At 49.9% G+C, this 17,125-nt stretch overlaps 1 protein-coding gene across 2 annotated transcripts in view; it reads right to left on the bottom strand.

The window, feature by feature from the left end:
• Window positions 1-16,909, bottom strand: part of LOC102236954 (ATP-binding cassette sub-family A member 1-like) — a 41,060-nt gene extending 24,151 nt beyond the window's left edge. For both annotated transcript variants that reach the window (XM_023328353.1, XM_023328354.1), the window contains exons 1-14: window positions 16,693-16,909; window positions 14,477-14,589; window positions 13,026-13,119; window positions 11,181-11,322; window positions 10,686-10,804; window positions 6,884-7,005; window positions 6,610-6,813; window positions 5,789-5,878; window positions 1,975-2,215; window positions 1,166-1,305; window positions 973-1,089; window positions 676-864; window positions 383-588; window positions 18-194 (exon numbers count right to left, since the gene is read on the bottom strand). In XM_023328353.1, coding sequence (XP_023184121.1) covers window positions 18-194; window positions 383-588; window positions 676-864; window positions 973-1,089; window positions 1,166-1,305; window positions 1,975-2,215; window positions 5,789-5,878; window positions 6,610-6,813; window positions 6,884-7,005; window positions 10,686-10,804; window positions 11,181-11,322; window positions 13,026-13,119; window positions 14,477-14,542 — 1,907 coding nt within the window. In that variant the 5' untranslated portion in view covers window positions 14,543-14,589; window positions 16,693-16,909. The remainder of the gene's footprint in view (window positions 1-17; window positions 195-382; window positions 589-675; window positions 865-972; window positions 1,090-1,165; window positions 1,306-1,974; window positions 2,216-5,788; window positions 5,879-6,609; window positions 6,814-6,883; window positions 7,006-10,685; window positions 10,805-11,180; window positions 11,323-13,025; window positions 13,120-14,476; window positions 14,590-16,692) is intronic.
• Between the last annotated feature and the right edge of the window lie 216 nt (window positions 16,910-17,125).

Below are 17,125 nucleotides of genomic sequence, written 5' to 3'. Positions count from 1 at the left end.
CGTCACAGTGGCCTTACATGTCGTCCACGTAGCACGGATACGGCATCTGCTGGATGTAGACGCCGGTCTTCTCCTTGATGCCGGTCAGCGCTCTGACGATGCCTTGCTCAATGACATCCTGCAGGTACAAGAACCCGCCCCAGATGTACCGCATGTCCTCAAACGGGTCGGCCCGAGGACCCGGGTCCCAGTAACTGGAGGAGAAAGAGACAGAACAGGTGGAACATCAAAACCAGGAGAACAGGGCCATGAAACAAAGTCAGAACCGCTTCCAGAACCAGAACTGGTCTCAGCAGGAAGCAGATCCGGTTTCATTAGGAACCAGAACCGGTCTAGAACCGCCTCCAGCTGGGAGCCACCCACCAGAACCCGAGTGACTTACGCGTCTTTGATCTTGTTGGTCCGCTCCACGTTGTCGATGTCCATGCGCAGCTTGTAGTTGACCTTTGGCGGCAGCTCGGTGGCGTTGGGTCCGATGTCAGGGAAAACGATCCCGGCCCAGAACTTCCGGTCCTCCAGCAGAACCATGGAGCGGTTGACGAGCCGCTCCTCAGTGGACACTGGTTCCAGCTTGTCCAAGTTCACACACTGACGGAGACAAAGATGAGTCAGGTCCGGTCCGCCGCAATGGGGTGGGTCCGACACCCGGATCGGAACCAGCAGAACCTCACTGACCTCCATGAAGTGAGAAATGCTCATGATGGCTTGGTCGGTCTCATTGAACACCTCCCTCCAGGTGAGGGTGCCACCGGGCAGCTCTGCCGGCTGCTTGGACAGGAAGTTGGTGACGTCGGCCACGGTCCAATCGGTGCCGGCCAGCTGAGCGTGGAAGAAGCTGGCAGTGATGTTGTTCTTCAGCAGAGTCTGAGGGAGGAGACAATCAGTGACCTACAGGTGACCTGGTGGGTGGAGCCTCTTATGCTCCTCCCCCTTAATGACAGGCTGAATGAGTGGTGGGCTGAGCCTATTTACCCTGATTACATCCATTTGCTGGCTGTTCTCCATGAAGTCCCACACTTTGGGTCTCATCTCCTCCCACATGCCGCCCAGGTCCCTGAACACACCGAGCTCCTGGAAGGTCCGGTTCACCTGAAGGCACCGCAGAGCCACCATCACACAGGCTGCAGCTCCTCCTGCTGCTATCTGACAGGAAGTGACATCATACCTCGTGGATGATCCTCTGGGTGGCCGGAGTGTTGGGGGTGTACAGGATCTTCCCCAACAGCAGAGGCTTCAGGGCCTGCCAGATCATCCGGGACATCGGGTTGGAGTCCAAGTTCTGGACCAGGTTGTTGCAAAACGGAGCTGCACCGCGCGCGCGCGCACACACACACACACACACACACACACACACACACACACACACACACACACACACACACACACACACACACACACACACACACACACACACACACACACACACACACACACACACACACACACACACACGTTTGCGTGGCTGTCTTTGTGGGGATTTTCAATTGACTTCCATTCATTTCTACAGCCTAATCCTAACCAACCAAAACTCAATTCACACTTTAGTCCTAAATCTGACCCCTGACCCAAAAATACCGTTTCCCCTTGTGGGGCCCAGGTTTCGGTCCCACAAGGAGCAGTGGGTCCCCACAACGTAGCGTGTGTCAGGAAAATGGTTCCCACAAGAGCCAAACTATGAATAGAGCCAATAAAGTGGAAAACATCTGATGAGTCATCAAAATAGGGAACATTTTATAGTTTTATAATTTACAAATTTTATAATTGGTTGGAAAGACTCAAAAATGGGGGCCATGTTGAAAAACAGTCGTCATCTTGAAATACAGGTGGCTGATGGGAAATATGAAAAACATCTGAGGGATGAATGTGCAGATTTTCATACCATTATCCATCCTTGAAAGATTTTCACAGTAACAAGCTGCATTACACCAGCCAGACCCAGTAAGAACCAGTCAGAACTAGTTAGTGGGGACTCACTGGAGGAGTTGTCGTAGAGCGCGGCGGCGGCGTCCTCGCTGCCGTTGTGGTTGCCGAACAGAGCCTTGTAGTTGCTGTCTTCGTACCAGTTGAGGGATTTGATCTGCAGGCCGCCGCCCTCCGGGTGGCCGCACACGATCCTGGAGACGGCCTTGTAGAGGACGCTGGGCGACGCCGTGGCGTTCCGCGTCAGGAACACGATCTCGTTCCGCAGGTCCACCCAGCTCTTCATCCCGGCCAGCTGCACACAAAACAGACACCTGACGGGAGGTTCTGCAGGACCGGGTCAGAACACGGAACATTCACAGGTTCCGTTTGGCTGACAGTAGAACCATCAGAACCACCAGAATCAGTGGAGAACCAGAGCAAACACAAACCTGCAGTTTAGAACTTTTCTAAAAATGTTTTTTACATGTTTGTTAAAATTCTCATTATGTTGCTACAGTTTGAGTCTGAAAAAACTAAAACCTTTGGTCTTTGAGGCAGGTCTTAGTGCTGACAATCAAGCTCCTGTATGTGCATGATTGACTTATGTTACAGCTGGTTCACCACAGCAGCCTGTCATTAAAGCTAAGGCTAATTAGCATGGCAGATAAACTGATTTGTTTCTCCACCATTGGCACATTTAGCAGTCATTAGCTTGTACATTAGCTTGATTGACAGCGCTAAGACCCTCTTCTTATTGGTTGTTCTTGGTTGAGCGGTTCATTTCCTCCGACCTGCAGTGACCTGTAGTGGAGGGGTCACTGCAGGTCACAGATCTGCTCCTGGTCAGGAGATCCAGTTCTGAGTTTCTGTGTCAGAACCAGAACATCAGTCCGGCAGCCGGGTCAGAGCAGCCGGGTCCAGGTCTTTCCATCAGGATCTGCAGAACCTTCCCTCCTCATGAGTCGCTGCAGCGCTCCTCTTTCCCTGAGGGGGGTGCCAGAGAACACACAGTACCTCTCCAGAACCAGCAGCAGGCTGCAGGTGGGTCAGAACCGGGCCTGCTGTGTTGGCGCTGGTCCAATGGGAACTGGACCAGTTCTGGGCCTGGTTATCCAGAGCCAGGTGAACTGGGAGGAACCGCTGCTCACCTGAGCACTTCCTGTCAGGAGGGAGGTCACGTGACTTCATGTGACATGTGAGTCGCCGGTAGAGCTGACCCGGATGTTCTGGAGAAGGCCCGGTCTGTTCTCCAAACATTTTAAAGTCCAGATCGATCAGAAGAACTGACAACATTCCTCTAGTTGTCCGTATCAACCAAAAGGTCGAAGGTCAGCGGCTGAAGAGCTGTTGTTGGCTAAAGTATTCACACCCTGCAAGAATTCATGGCTTTAATTTATGATTGTTCTCTGGACCTTTATTCCTCTGACACCTCAAAATAAAACCCAGTTCAAATGGAGACCAACCCCAGAGGAGGTTCTGCTGCAGTTCTGAAATCACATGCACCCCACACTTTTCAGATCAACAGCTGAACCATGAATCACGTTTCTTCGTCTTCAGGGTCCTGCTCCACTGTCGGGACGTTTGGGACGTCTGGAGACGTTTAAGGGTGGGAATACTTTGGAGTGTGTCTCTACTGGTTCTGGTTCTGATGAAGCTGGCTGAATGAACCCTGTGACCCCGCTGTGACCCCTGCCGTCCCAGCAGGTCGTGGACAGATGCTGTGTGTTTGTTGTCCTGTTCCCTGAAGAGACTGGGGACACGCTGAGACACCCGTCTTTGTTCAGCTGTCTGTCTTTCATCTGGACCCGTCCAGCTGCCGAGTGAACCCTGCGGCACCGGGTCCACTCAGGGACAGGTCCGTCCACCGAGGGACACGGCGACACCAGTCCACTAACAGAGCAGCAGGTTTAATATTTCTGCTAAATCTTTCACATGTGGACAGAAGAACCGAACATGGCTGTTTAAAAAAGAAAACACACAGAAAATTCAAGATGGCTGCCAGGGTCTGAAAAGTATCGTTGCACTAAATTTGCCAATATTTACCAGTGAGGAATACTTTTGGTGTCAAATCACACATAATTGGACCCATAGAAATCATATTTACTGATCTGTTTTGATTTTACAAGATGGTTGCCATGGTAGTCATGGAAAATTATTTATCTAATATTAGTGTTTGGTGTCGCATCATAACCTTCATCTTCTGAAGCATAGAAAACATTTATATTATTTTGATCTTGTGTTTCCTTTTTCTGGTGGATTTTTTTCAAAATGGCCGCCATGGTTGTAATGGAGAATAAATACTTCAAATAAAATCAGCTGAGCTATGCTAACCACAAAAGTTAGACTCACTAACCACTAATTCACTGAACAAGAGTCTTAGCTATGCTAATGCTAAACCACTAAACACATAAAATAACAGAAGCAAATGGTAAACCTCTAAACAAAAAGGAAATTAAAAAATAAACGGAAGCTAATGCTAATCTCCATGTTTCATCTTCATCTCCTGGTCTGAGACTCACTAACAGCAAAGTTCTCACTTCCTGATTCTGCTATTATTTAAATCCTCAGGACCAGTGATGGCATAGTTACTTTGAAAAGTAACTTTAATCGGATTACTGATTACTCCTTGAAAAAGTAACTTGGATTACTGATTACTTGATTTGGAAAGTAACTCAGTTACACTAAAAGTAACTTTTTTAGTTACTTTCAGCAGCTGCCAACAACAACGCTGTGAAAATTACGTTGAGCTTGGCCAATATTTAGCTTCAAGTTATTTCATAACGGTAACATCAACAATGTCTCCATTTCTAAGGTTGAACTGAAGGGAGCCTGTTTAACGGTTACAACAGTACAAAACAACTTTAGTCATTTTAGCCTGTTTTTCTGTGTTGCACTATTATCTGGAAAACTAAGTAGGATTTGATTTCCCCCCCTCCCTGCCCCAGCCTCCAGGTTCTGCGTTACGGCCCTGTGTTTGCTGTCGCAGCGCAGCAAACCTCCCACGACTCCACAACTCAGATGGCTCCTGCACAGATTTGTGACACTTATCTTAATATTAATGATTATAATGGCGTTTAGTTGCACAGCATTACGGACTCGATCATTCGTGGCTGTTTTCACGTTTATTGCGCTGCTCATCTTAGTCTCCATGTTTTCTGGAGCGCAGCGCGAAGCGCGACGTCGTTCACAGGCTATATATTAACTTGACATTAACAAAGATGCAGCGGGACGGATCATCTGGGAAATGATGGACAAGGAGAGTCGGACTAAAACTACCTGGACGTCAGACACATTCTGGGGTTTCTGTCTGCTTATTTCCAAGCCCAAAACCGCGACTCATTAAATTAGCAAGCGACTTTAGAAAAAACAAGCCCAAAGGTGCTTATAATAATCGGACTTGGCGACAGAAACTCAAAATAGTTCCTGTTTTTCCAGCAACAAAATGCGCATCTCTCTCCATCGTTTGTTTGTGTCGCTGCGGATACTGTCGCACGGAAACGGCGGTCGCTAATCAAGATTCATAGAGCAAATCAAATTAAATTACAACAGAAAATAGTAACGCAAAGTGGTTTCGATAAGTAACTTTAATCTGATTACTGGACTTGAAAGAGTAACGCGTTAGATTACTCCTTCCTGAAAAACCTGGTCAGACTGACGTCACTGATCAAAACCAGATTTATTTATGTTGCCATAAAATAGGGAAAATTTTATGGGAATAATTGTTTAAAAGACTCAACAACAGCGGCCATCTTGGAAAATGTCTGTCATCCTAACAAGAAATATGAAAACTTTATTGTTCGTCCGAGGGACACGGAGGGGACAAGTCCAGCTGCAGGACACGGTTTCTCCGGACTTGCTGGTTCTGTTGGATCGGATCAGAACTCACCTCGACGGCCAGAGAACCCAGACTGACCAGGAGGTTGTTGATGGCGCCGGCGACCTTCTGAACGGCTTCCGGGTCCGACCGGACGTCCCTCTGCACACACACACACACAAGCAGACCCGGGTTCAGATTCTGACTCTTCATTAATAAGTGAATTCTTCTGGACCCGTCCTTGTTCGGAACCTCCAGCTGACCCGTTTTGCTGCTGGTTCTGGTCCTAAACGGACCGCGGTTCTGTTCAGCCGCCGGTCCCCGGCTCACCTCCCCGAGGAAATGTCTCTGTTGCCATGGAAACAGCTTCCCGTGCCAACAGCTCCGTGTAAACAAAGCGGTCCAAAGCCCGGCCGACACCCCGCTCCTTCAGAACCGCCGGAGCGTCTAAACGGGTCTCCAGGCTACAGAAACCGGGCCTGCAGGGAGGCGGGCCGGGCGGGCCGTGGCACGCCTCCTCCCACGCAGCCCAGAGACGCCGAGTCACCTGGACCGGGTCGCCTGGCGCCGAGCAGCACGGGGCGGAGCCTGGCAGACAGAACCCAACCTTCAACACAGAACAGACCCGGTTCTGCAGGTCCGGACGGGTCCAGGTTGCAGCACAGAACCATTGGTCCAGATCAAATGTACCCGGTGTGTGATCAGAACCACCTCAAGGTTCTGGTCTCTCCTGGAAGAAGAGACCGACTCTACCAGAACCAGAACCCAAAGCCAGTGGTCTGACCCGGTTCTGGTCCAGAATTATCCACCACACCGATCTGGAGCATGTGCTGTTCTAGTTCCGACTCTGAAAACCGGACCAGCCTCCAGAACCAGAACGGTTCTGCTCTTACCCGGATGGGTTTAAAGAAGTCCAGGTTGCTCATGAAGTTCTGCTCGGCTCGGTCCAGCCAGGTGGGCGGAGCCTGGCAGAGGATTTCCTGCACCTGCGCCGCCACCTGCTGGTCTCCGATGGCGACGAAGTCCTTCATGTCGGCCGTCCCGCCGCTGCGGGGACACATGTCCCTCAGGTGGACGCCCCAGCCTCTGAGGACGACCTGGGACAGAACCAGAACATGACTCCTGGTCCAGCTGGGCTCACACTGGGCGGCGTCGGTGGCGGCTCACCTGCTCCAGGTCGATGTCGGCCTCGGCGATCTGCAGGGCGGCGTGTCGGGACAGCGAGGCGTTCCTCTGCAGGAAGTTGGAAAGCGTCTCGTTGTCTCGCAGGAAATGCTTCAGCTTGAAACCTGTGGGAGGAAAAGAGACAAACAGCTCAGAGAAACTCAACACCAAATCCTCCACGTCCTCTAAATCCTCCGCTTTGTGCTTTAACTATGCCGCCGCGGCCCCGCTGGGACATGCCAACGTCCTGGGAGACCAGGGGACAGCCTGCTGGGACAAAACGCATCAGTAAATCACAGAGTTTCATTCAAGCCGGCCAGGACTCCCAGGTTCCACTGACACGCTCTGACCTGCAGACAAAACGCAGGGCTAAAGATCCTGCAGACAGAACTCTGGGTAAATCATGTTCTGATCAGGAACTGGAGAGAAAACAGCTGATGAAACTGTCGTCATGGTTTCATGATGAGGTTTGAGCCGCTGTGACATCAGAACCAGGAAGCGCCGGCCTTATTTGGGCGTCAGTCAACAGCCTGGGGTTTGGGTGAGAGGCTCGGCGCAGGAGCTGCAGGTCTTCGCACGTCTCCAAACTTTCCGCTCGGTTATTTGCTCTTCGTGTGAATGAAGCCCCCGTTTCACGCCCACCTTCCTGCTGCAGGTCCCAACAGGCGGCCGCCGCTACGCACGTCTGCAGCGCTGCTGTCCGGGTCCAATCAGAACCGCTCAGAGCCGGCGGCGCAATATCAAACGGAGATTCATCTCCAAGGAGCCAAAACACAGAGACATCAGAACAGAACCAGAACCAAGACGTCTTCCTCTCATCTCCGACCTTTAGAACAGATCAGATGATAAACGTCACCTGGTTTAGGTCAAAGGATGGAAATACTGGGTCCAACCGGGTCGCTCTGAGAGGACTGGGACATTTTTCAAGAGGGGGCGGCCATTTTTTTCATACTTTATTTTTGATGAGATTTTTATACATGGCAAAACACAACAAGAAGAAAAAGGAGAGAAAATAAGAAGAAGAAATAAGAAAAAATCGCAACAAGCACAAACAGCAGTCAGAGCAGAGAGGTCACCGGGGGGGCAGAGAGGTCACCAGAGGGGAGGGGGGGCAGCAAAACATCACAGCAAAACAAAAGTGAATCAGATTTTAGGTGAACTGGTTACAATTAATGTAAAGTTTCATGAAGAGTCAAACAGGTGGGAGTTTCTGTGCAGAAAGTTCTACCAAACTCCAGCTGCTGCCCCGAATAATGAATTATTGATACTCTACTTACTTTCTAGTTCCTATATATTAACCATTTCAACCAATATTTTTGGATTTTGTTTTCCTGGAGTCTTATGGAGAAGGAAATCATTTCATGTATTTCTTCTACAGTGGCTGACCAGTCGGCTCCCACTGAGCCACTTTCTTGTTAATGATTTCTTTCCTGCTGTCTGTAATATTTTATCCTGAGTGTTGAGTCCATTTGGTAAATTACTTAAATATATAATTTTAAAATTGTGCTCTATTTCAAAACCAAGAATTACTTTTATCTCTTTGGCCACCTTTAGCCAATAGGGATAAATCAATGGGCAGTCCCAGAAAATATGAAAGTGGTCAGCCATCATATTGTTACATCGTCTCCAACATTGCCCAGACTCAGCTCTTCCGGTCTGAGAAAATGTTCTTTTGGGGGTTATAAAAAACCTAACAATATTCTTCCATGAAAATTCCCTCCAGTGTCCTGAGCTGGTGGAGTTCGTCTGGCAGATGTTGAGCCACTCGTCCTCCGTCAGCGTTAGCTTAGCCTCCTTTTCCCGTGTATTTTTAATATATAATGTAGATGTTGTTTTATTATTTGCTAAGCACACATATAGTCTGGACAGCCTCTTCTTATAAGATTTACCTTTATAAGCATCAATAAAGATATTAATGAGGTCCTGATCATTGTTTTCCAATATTTTAATGTTCTTATTAAAGTGCTGCCTGAGCTGCAGGTATCTGAAAAAGTCTCGTTTGTCAAGGTCAAATTTTTCCTGCAGTTGGAAACTTTCCAGCTCAGCTCCAGAAGAAATCACGCAGTGTGATGTCACGTCTTTTCTGGTTAGTTGATTGAATTTGGAGTCAAGTTGTGCTGGTACAAAATCCCTATCATGCTCCATCCTTCTTAATAACCTCGTTTTCCTCTCTAAAAGTGGAAAACTCTCTAAACCAGATGCTGAGAGGGACTTTTGTGGAAACACTCAACTCACCTGCATCTATAGTCTCCAGGTTTTATCCCCCAGCAGAGCTTGTATGGGTTTCAGTTTGACTTAATTCTAGTTTTTTCCATTTTGCTTCATAATCCTCTTCACACCAGTAAACCGCGAATTGCAGTTGTGCTGCTGTGTAATAATTTTCCAGACATGGGAGCGACATTCCTCCTTTATCTCTTGGTAACTGTAAGGTTTTATCACAGACCCTTGGTTTCTTATTCTGCCATATAAACCTGGAGATGATCCGGTTCCATCATTAAACTGCTTGGTAGGAATTTCTACTGATAAAGATTGAAAAAGGAACAACAGTTGAGGTAAAATTATCATTTTTATGATTTCTATTCGGTTGTACAAATCGAGCGTCAGGGGAGCCATTTGTCCAGGTTATTTTTAACTTTATTAGTCATAGTACCATAATTTACTTTGTATATTTTGTTGAAATTTTTAGTAATATTAACACCTAAATATTTCCATTTTTGAGCCTTTTAAACCAGTTATTGTTGTTATTATTTAACGTGACAAAATGCAGCAGAATCAGAAACTGAGGATTTTACTGTTAGCGAATCTCAGAACAGGAAGGAGAAGAGAGACAGATTGAGGCAGACTGAATGGTTAGTGTTAGCTTATGCTAACTTGTTTACAGGTTTAGCAGTTTAGGATTAGCTTCTGCTAAGCACAGTGTAGCTCAGAGTCTTGTTTAGCAAATTAATGGCTAGTGAAGCTAACTTTTTGACTAGCTCTACCCACCACTGGTGATAACTTCAGCTGATTTTAGAGCAAACATATATTCTCCATTACAACCATGGTGGCCATCTTGAAAAATCACACCATTAGTCTATTATGTGACACAAACAATAATCGTCATCTGGGAAACATGTCAGCAAATTTAGCGCAAAGATACATGTTACAAAACAACCACGGCGGCCATCTTGAATTTAGTGACGGGTCAGGGGACCGAGTCAGGGAACCGGGTCAGGAGTCAGGGGACCGGGTCAGGGGACCAGGTCAGGGAACCGGGTCAGGAGTCAGGGGACCAGGTCAGGGAACCGGGTCAGGAGTCAGGGGACCGGGTCCAGCTGTCTGACACCAGCAGCTCCCAGTGATGTGATTGGCTAAATGAGCTCCAGCAGAGCCAGCGATCTGCTCCGGTCCACTGGGCCTGGTGTTGGCTCTGATCCAGTCCATCATAGCATTAACCCCTGTGATTCTGGTTCTGCTTGGTTCTGCTCTGCCCTCTGACCAGGTGAGCTCACCTGGCTGATCCACAGGTAAACCTGTGGGGACACGTTGTCCCGCCCCCTCATCGGCCCAGCACCGACCGACCAATCAGACGCTGCAGTTCCTCAGATCAGAGGAATAAAAGCTCTGAAGCGGGGAGGGGGGCAGGTTGGGGCAAGTAGAGAAGGAACTGCCCCCCTCCCCCTCTACACACACTGAGCCACTGAATCACTGAATACAGGACAAAAGATCCAGATTCTTCTTGTTCAATGAGCCTGAAAACATCTGCAGGAAGCTGCAACCGAACCTCAGAACCTCAGAACCGGACCTGCGGACCCCCGGTCTCTACCTGAGCGGCTGCTCTGCAGAACCTCCAGGGCCCGGGCCAGCTCCTTGAAGCCCTCCAGGTTTCGGTCGTTCTGGCTGTAGAGCAAAATCTTCTTGGCATCTGAAAACAGGCGGGAAATTCTGGAAAACAGAACAGAGTTCACATCAGAACCAGAACCAAGACAGGGTTCTGGATCGCAGACGATGGTTCCAGAACCTCCCTGAGGAACATAAACCACTCAGACTCAGAAAGAGAACTGGATCAGTAGTTCTTTGACTCAGTTCAAAGAACTACTGATCTGGTCCTTTAATAGAAGGAAACCTGGAGTGAATGTTGAACAGGAAGTTCTGGTTCAGGACTGGAGAACAAAAACCCATTTCTATAACCGGGTCAGCGCACACCAGAACCAGAACCAGACCGATATCACCTCTGTGGATGAGTCTGTTCAGATTAGCATTCTGATTAAGTAATTTATGAACAGGAAGCAGTTTTTCAGAATAAAAGTCTGGGACTCACATGGAGTCGTTGAAGTTTCCGACGACGCCCGGCGACTCGCCCGGCGTCGGGTTCCTGAAGCACGGGTTGTTGGCGTTGCAGAGGATCCCCTGAATCCACGGCAACGTTCCCGCCGACGGCATGGCCTTGTTGGGGAAGTGACCTGCAGACAGGAAGTGAGGCAACAGGAAGTGAAGAAAACATCAACAGTTTGATGGTTTCAGTGACCCAAACAGAACCACGGAGTCCTGAAGGTTCCACAGACTTTCTGCCTGGTTCTGGTTCTGTCTGGACCCAATCAGTAAGTGAGACTGGTTCTGACCCAGAATGGTCCCAGACCCAGACCTTGTTCTGAGAAGGAATCAACCCAGTCAGTCTCTTCATTACTGGTTCTGTTGGGTCGGTTCCGTCAGACCCAGCAGATAAAAGCAGATCAAGAACAGGTTCAATAGGAACCGTCTGAACAGAACCCTCCTCCACCAGGTGGGCTGTCCCCTAATGTAGCAGAACCAGAACCAGCTCCTCATCCTGCCTCCTCCAGGATCCGGACCATCAGAACTTCTCTCAGCTCCATGTGGTTCTGCTGGTTCTGCTGCAGCGGCCCGGTTGCGGGTCGTCTCCTTATCTGGTTGGACCCGTTATCACCTGCAGAGCAGCATCGGACCTTCGGGCTGAGCCGGGCCGGGCCGGTATCAGGAACCTTTCAGACTGCCAACTGGCCTGTTTTCTAATCACGGCTGATAAGATAAGAGCTGCAGCTCCTCTGGGGTCCACAGGTCGGCCGGGCCGGGCCGGGCCGGGCCGGGCCGACCAGTAATCAATAAGAAACCCTGAGGAGCTCCTGCTCTGGTTCTGGTTCTGATTCTTCCTCTCCAGAGCAGACCCGGTTCTGTTCTCCACATTCAACCACCGGGTTCCTCAGAACCAACAGAACCAAACCGTTCAGACCTGATGGAACATCAGAACCGGGTCACATCTGGCTCTGGTACCAAACCCAGCTGATCCGTCTAACTGGACCGTTATCTGGGTCAGAGGAAGGATCTGGTTCTGATTGGACCCGCTCTGCACCCGGGTTCTTTAGGGTGAAGCAGAACCTACAGAACCCCCTCCCATCTGGTTCTGGTTCGGTTCTCTGACCCGCTTCCTGTCGGTTGGAGCCAAGGTCCGGTTCTGGTCGGGTTCTATCCCTGCTGGACACGAGGCTGATAGGGCAGAACCAGCTGACCCGCTCAGACCGGGTCATCCCTGCTGAGCTCAGTGGTTCTGTTATTCAACAGAACCGGGTCGGCTCTGGTTCTGCAGGTTCTGACCTAGAGGAACCTGAATACACCACCGCGGTTCTGTTCAGCCGTGGATCGGTTCTGATCCGGTTTTTGTCTGTAAACACGTTGCCTAGCAACAGGTACTGATTTCAAGTCCAGCAGAATTCGGAACCGGTTCTGATCCGGAACTGGAAGAATCTGGCAGCAGAACACAGAGCAGTTCGGTTCCGTCCAGAACCGCCAAGTCGGACCTCCAGGAGAACCGGAGATCCGGGTTGGCTGCTGCGTCCTGATTGGTGGACGCCAACTTCCTGGTGCAGAGGAAGAACCAACCGGACCTTTGTGGTTCCGGAGAGACAAGGAACCATAAAGATCCGATAAATACAGGAGGACGGGTCCGAGTCACAGCAGCCGGTCATAATGTTCTCCTCAGAGAAACAGAACCAACAGAACCGACTTCAGCGGAACCCATCCCGTCCATCTGAAACGGACCGGGTCAGTTCAACAGAACCAAATGGTGAAGGCTCGGGTTTCAGATTGTCAACAGCTTATCAGAGCGAGCGAATAGAACCGCTCTGGGTTCTGGTTCTGGTTCTGGACTCACACTCATGCTGCTCATAGGGGGGGTAGTTGAGCCGCACAGCGATGAGGATGAAGAAGATGAAGAGCGGCCAGATGATCTCCACCAGCAGCTGGAGCTGAAACACACACACACACACACACGCACACATTTAATGGATGGATCAGAACCAGATTTGGAGACAAACTGGATCAGAACCACAATGGAAGGAAGGAACTTAGAACCAGCCAATCAGAGAGCCGCTCAACGCCAGGTGGAAGATCAAGGAAACCATCTTTAATCTGACGGATCCGGCAGGAAGTGACAGATCTGAGCAGGAAGTGACAGATCAGAGCAGGAAGTGAACGATCAGAGCAGGAAGTGAACGATCAGAGCAGGAAGTGAACGATCAGAGCAGGAAGTGAACGATCAGAGCAGGAAGTGAACGATCAGAGCAGGAAGTGAACGATCAGAGCAGGAAGTGACAGATCTGAGCAGGAAGTGAATGATCAGAGCAGGAAGTGACAGATCTGAGCAGGAAGTGACAGATCTGAGCAGGAAGTGACAGATCTGAGCAGGAAGTAAACGATCCGAGCAGGAAGTAAACGATCCGAGCAGGAAGTAAACGATCCGAGCAGGAAGTGACAGATCAGAGCAGGAAGTGACAGATCAGAGCAGGAAGTGAAGGATCTGAGCAGGAAGTGAATGATCTGAGCAGGAACTGAACAGTCTGAGCAGGAAGTGAATGATCTGAGCAGGAAGTAAACGATCCGAGCAGGAAGTGACAGATCAGAGCAGGAAGTGACAGATCAGAGCAGGAAGTGACAGATCAGAGCAGGAAGTGACAGATCAGAGCAGGAAGTGAACGATCTGAGCAGGAAGTGAACGATCTGAGCAGGAAGTGACAGATTTGAACAGGAAGTGAACAATCTAAGCAGGAAGTGACAGATCTGTGCAGGAAGTGACAGATCAGAGCAGGAAGTGACAGATCTGAGCAGGAAGTGAACGATCTGAACAGGAAGTGACAGATCAGAGCAGGAAGTGAACGATCTGAGCAGGAAGTGAATGATCTGAGCAGGAAGTAAACGATCCAAGCAGGAAGTGACAGATCAGAGCAGGAAGTGACAGATCAGAGCAGGAAGTGAACGATCAGAGCAGGAAGTGAACGATCTGAGCAGGAAGTGAACGATCAGAGCAGGAAGTGAACGATCTGAGCAGGAAGTGACAGATTTGAGCAGGAAGTGAATGATCTGAGCAGGAAGTGACAGATTTGAGCAGGAAGTGAATGATCTGAGCAGGAAGTGACAGATCTGAACAGGAAGTGAACAATCTAAGCAGGAAGTGACAGATCTGTGCAGGAAGTGACAGATCAGAGCAGGAAGTGAACGATCTGAGCAGGAAGTGAACGATCTGAGCAGGAAGTGAACGATCTGAGCAGGAAGTGAACGATCTGAACAGGAAGTGACAGATCAGAGCAGGAAGTGATGTGTCCTGACCGTCTGTCGGCGTCTGTAGGTGAAGTTCTTCCACAGCAGCAGGCCCAGCTGTGTGAACACGGACATGTCTGCAGCCGCCGCCGTGCAGGACTGCTGGCCGGCCGCCACCCGCTCTGAGTTAAACACAAGCAGGGAGAGAGGGTGGGGTTAAAGGTCAGCTGATAGTGAAACTGCTGATCACACACACACTTATCAGATCACACAGCGTCAGCACTGATCAGTGAAACACACTGCAGCTGTGAGGTCACACATGGGAACAGCATCCAGGAGGTACCGGTACCGGATCACCTTCTCCTTCTCTGTGAAACCAGAACATCATCCTGATAACCTTCATGGCAAAAGTTCAGAATGAGGTTTAGAAAAAACAAAAGAGCTGCTGCTTTTTAGTATCAAAATGACCTTTGACCCAAGAAAGCATCAGCTGCTCACGCTTCCTCAGTACTTTGGTTCTTAAACAGGATATGAACTGGGCCGAGTAAAAATGGTGGGGAGTTAAATGAACCAGAACCTGCAGGAATCCCTCCAACTCAGGATGGTGTCAATGACATGACCCCCCTCCCCGGTAGAGGCCACGGTTCCCCTGGAGGGCCGCAGTTACTTCTGGCTGCCAGCAGGGGGCCAACGAACCGGCTCGTGAGGACTTCGGGTGTAGGACGGTTCCATCACTCTACATGGGGAACGGTCTGATCAGGAGAGGAACCCGACCCACCTGTGGACATGGACCCTTCAAATCCAGACGGGTCGCCGACACTGGTTCTGCTGGTCACGTCGGGCAGAGATCGCGGTCATCCGTTCCCTAGCAGTCCAGAACCAAGCCGCCTGATGCCAGGTGTTCCTCCAGCAGCACCAAGGCAGGAAGTGGCAGATGGCGCCATCGGAGCTTCAGGAGAATACGGCCTCCGGACAGGTCCAGGTCCAAGGCTCACGGACCGGAGTCACCATCCCAGCCTGTTTCTGCAATCCAGAGACGGTTCCTCATCTTAGCCTTCATCAGTGGTAAAATCCTGAAGCCTGAGCCAGCCTCAGGCAGACCGGACCAGCAGAACCGGATCTGCATTGGGAGACGGGATCGGTTGGACTGCCGTCTCCAGAACCGCGGGGCCTCCGGGGAGCATCGCTGGTCAAGCCAGCAGCACGGAGACCCGACGGCTGCTTGGACACGCTTCATCACAGCAGAAGCCTGAAGATTGGACTGACAGGAAACATCCGGGTCCACTGACGTTACTTTGATGATCAGGTCACTGAGGCAATCAGTCCAAAGCTGGGTCTGAAAATACCTGGAAGACAGGTTCTGGTTCTGAACCACTTCAACGAGGGCCAGGCTCTGATCAAATCAGTCTCAGTAAGGCAGACTGAGGGAGTTCATCAGTGATTGAATCATCCAGAACCAGAACCCACCTACAGTCCTGAATCAGGGTTCTGATCAATGGGACTGAGAGGCGGCGCCACCTTCTGCCCTGATCCTGACCTGGATCGGAGTAAAGGTACTGGCTCAGTAGTTTGGATCAAAACCTCCAAACTGTTTCTTTTGCTGCTTCGTCTCAGAACCGTTTCCTGGTTCTGTTCTGGTGGATCCTCTGGAACCAACAGGGTCCAAACGACTCCTGCTGACAGCAGAGAGAAACTTTTTCTTCCAGCTACACAGAGGGAAGAACTCCAGCGTCCCGGGGAACAAACGGATCCAGAACCGGGTCAGTTCTACGTTCTGAACAAACACAACCTCATCCCTGGATTCAACTGGACGGGTCAGAGGTCAAACTGAAAACAGAACCTAACCCATAAGAACTTCCTTCAAAATGTCTCCAGAACAGCTGATCCAGACCAGAACCGCTGACCCAAAGAGAGTCTGGACCAGGAGGGAAGCAGCAGATCAAACTTCTGCTCTCAGATCTAAATCTGATGTTTGGACCGAACCAACAAATCCTTCAGCGCTGATCGGTTCCTCGTGTTCTGATCAGAACTGAACCATCAGAACCATTAGAATCAAACAGAACCATCAGAATCAAACAGAACCATCAGAACCTTGGACATCTCAGCTCCTCAGATTAGACCTCTACATGTTGAAACAGCGCCCCCAGAGGTTCAACCACCAACTGCATCTTTCTGTCTTTTAAAAGTTTTTCTGGAACTTTTCGAGATTCAAACTTTGATCAAAGTCAGAAAATGAACCGAGTTGAAGCAGAACCAACAGAACCAAACACAGTTTGGAGACTCACCGCTCCGGCTCTGCGGGTTAGGGGTTCTGATGAGACTCTGCGGGGCCAGAAACCCGCAGATTCACGCTCCTGCTTCTGTTTCTCCGGTCACACGCCACTGTCTCCAGAGAATAAACTCTCTTCCTCTCTATCTTCCTCTCTATCTTCCTCTCTGTCTTCCTCTCCGTCTTCCTCTTCCTCTCTGTCTTCCTCTCCGTCTCCGTCTCGCTCGGTTCTCTCCGGTCCCGGACTCTCTCCTTCTACCTCCAGCTTCATCTGCCAGTCAGACCTGCAGCTGAGGGACTAAATCCCGACCTGAGCGGGTCAATGCTCAGCCATCAATCAGGCTGCTTCCGGTCTGCCCTGCCGCAATAAGAGCCCGAGCCTCGGTCAGGTTGCTGAAGCAGCTGCTCTGTGTTCATTCTGTTTTTACTTCATAACTTTACTGTTGTGG

This window comes from Xiphophorus maculatus, chromosome 23, assembly GCF_002775205.1.
Source record: "Xiphophorus maculatus strain JP 163 A chromosome 23, X_maculatus-5.0-male, whole genome shotgun sequence".
In the NCBI taxonomy this organism is placed as follows: Eukaryota; Metazoa; Chordata; class Actinopteri; order Cyprinodontiformes; family Poeciliidae; genus Xiphophorus; species Xiphophorus maculatus.
This window is presented reverse-complemented; position numbering and strand designations above follow the sequence as displayed.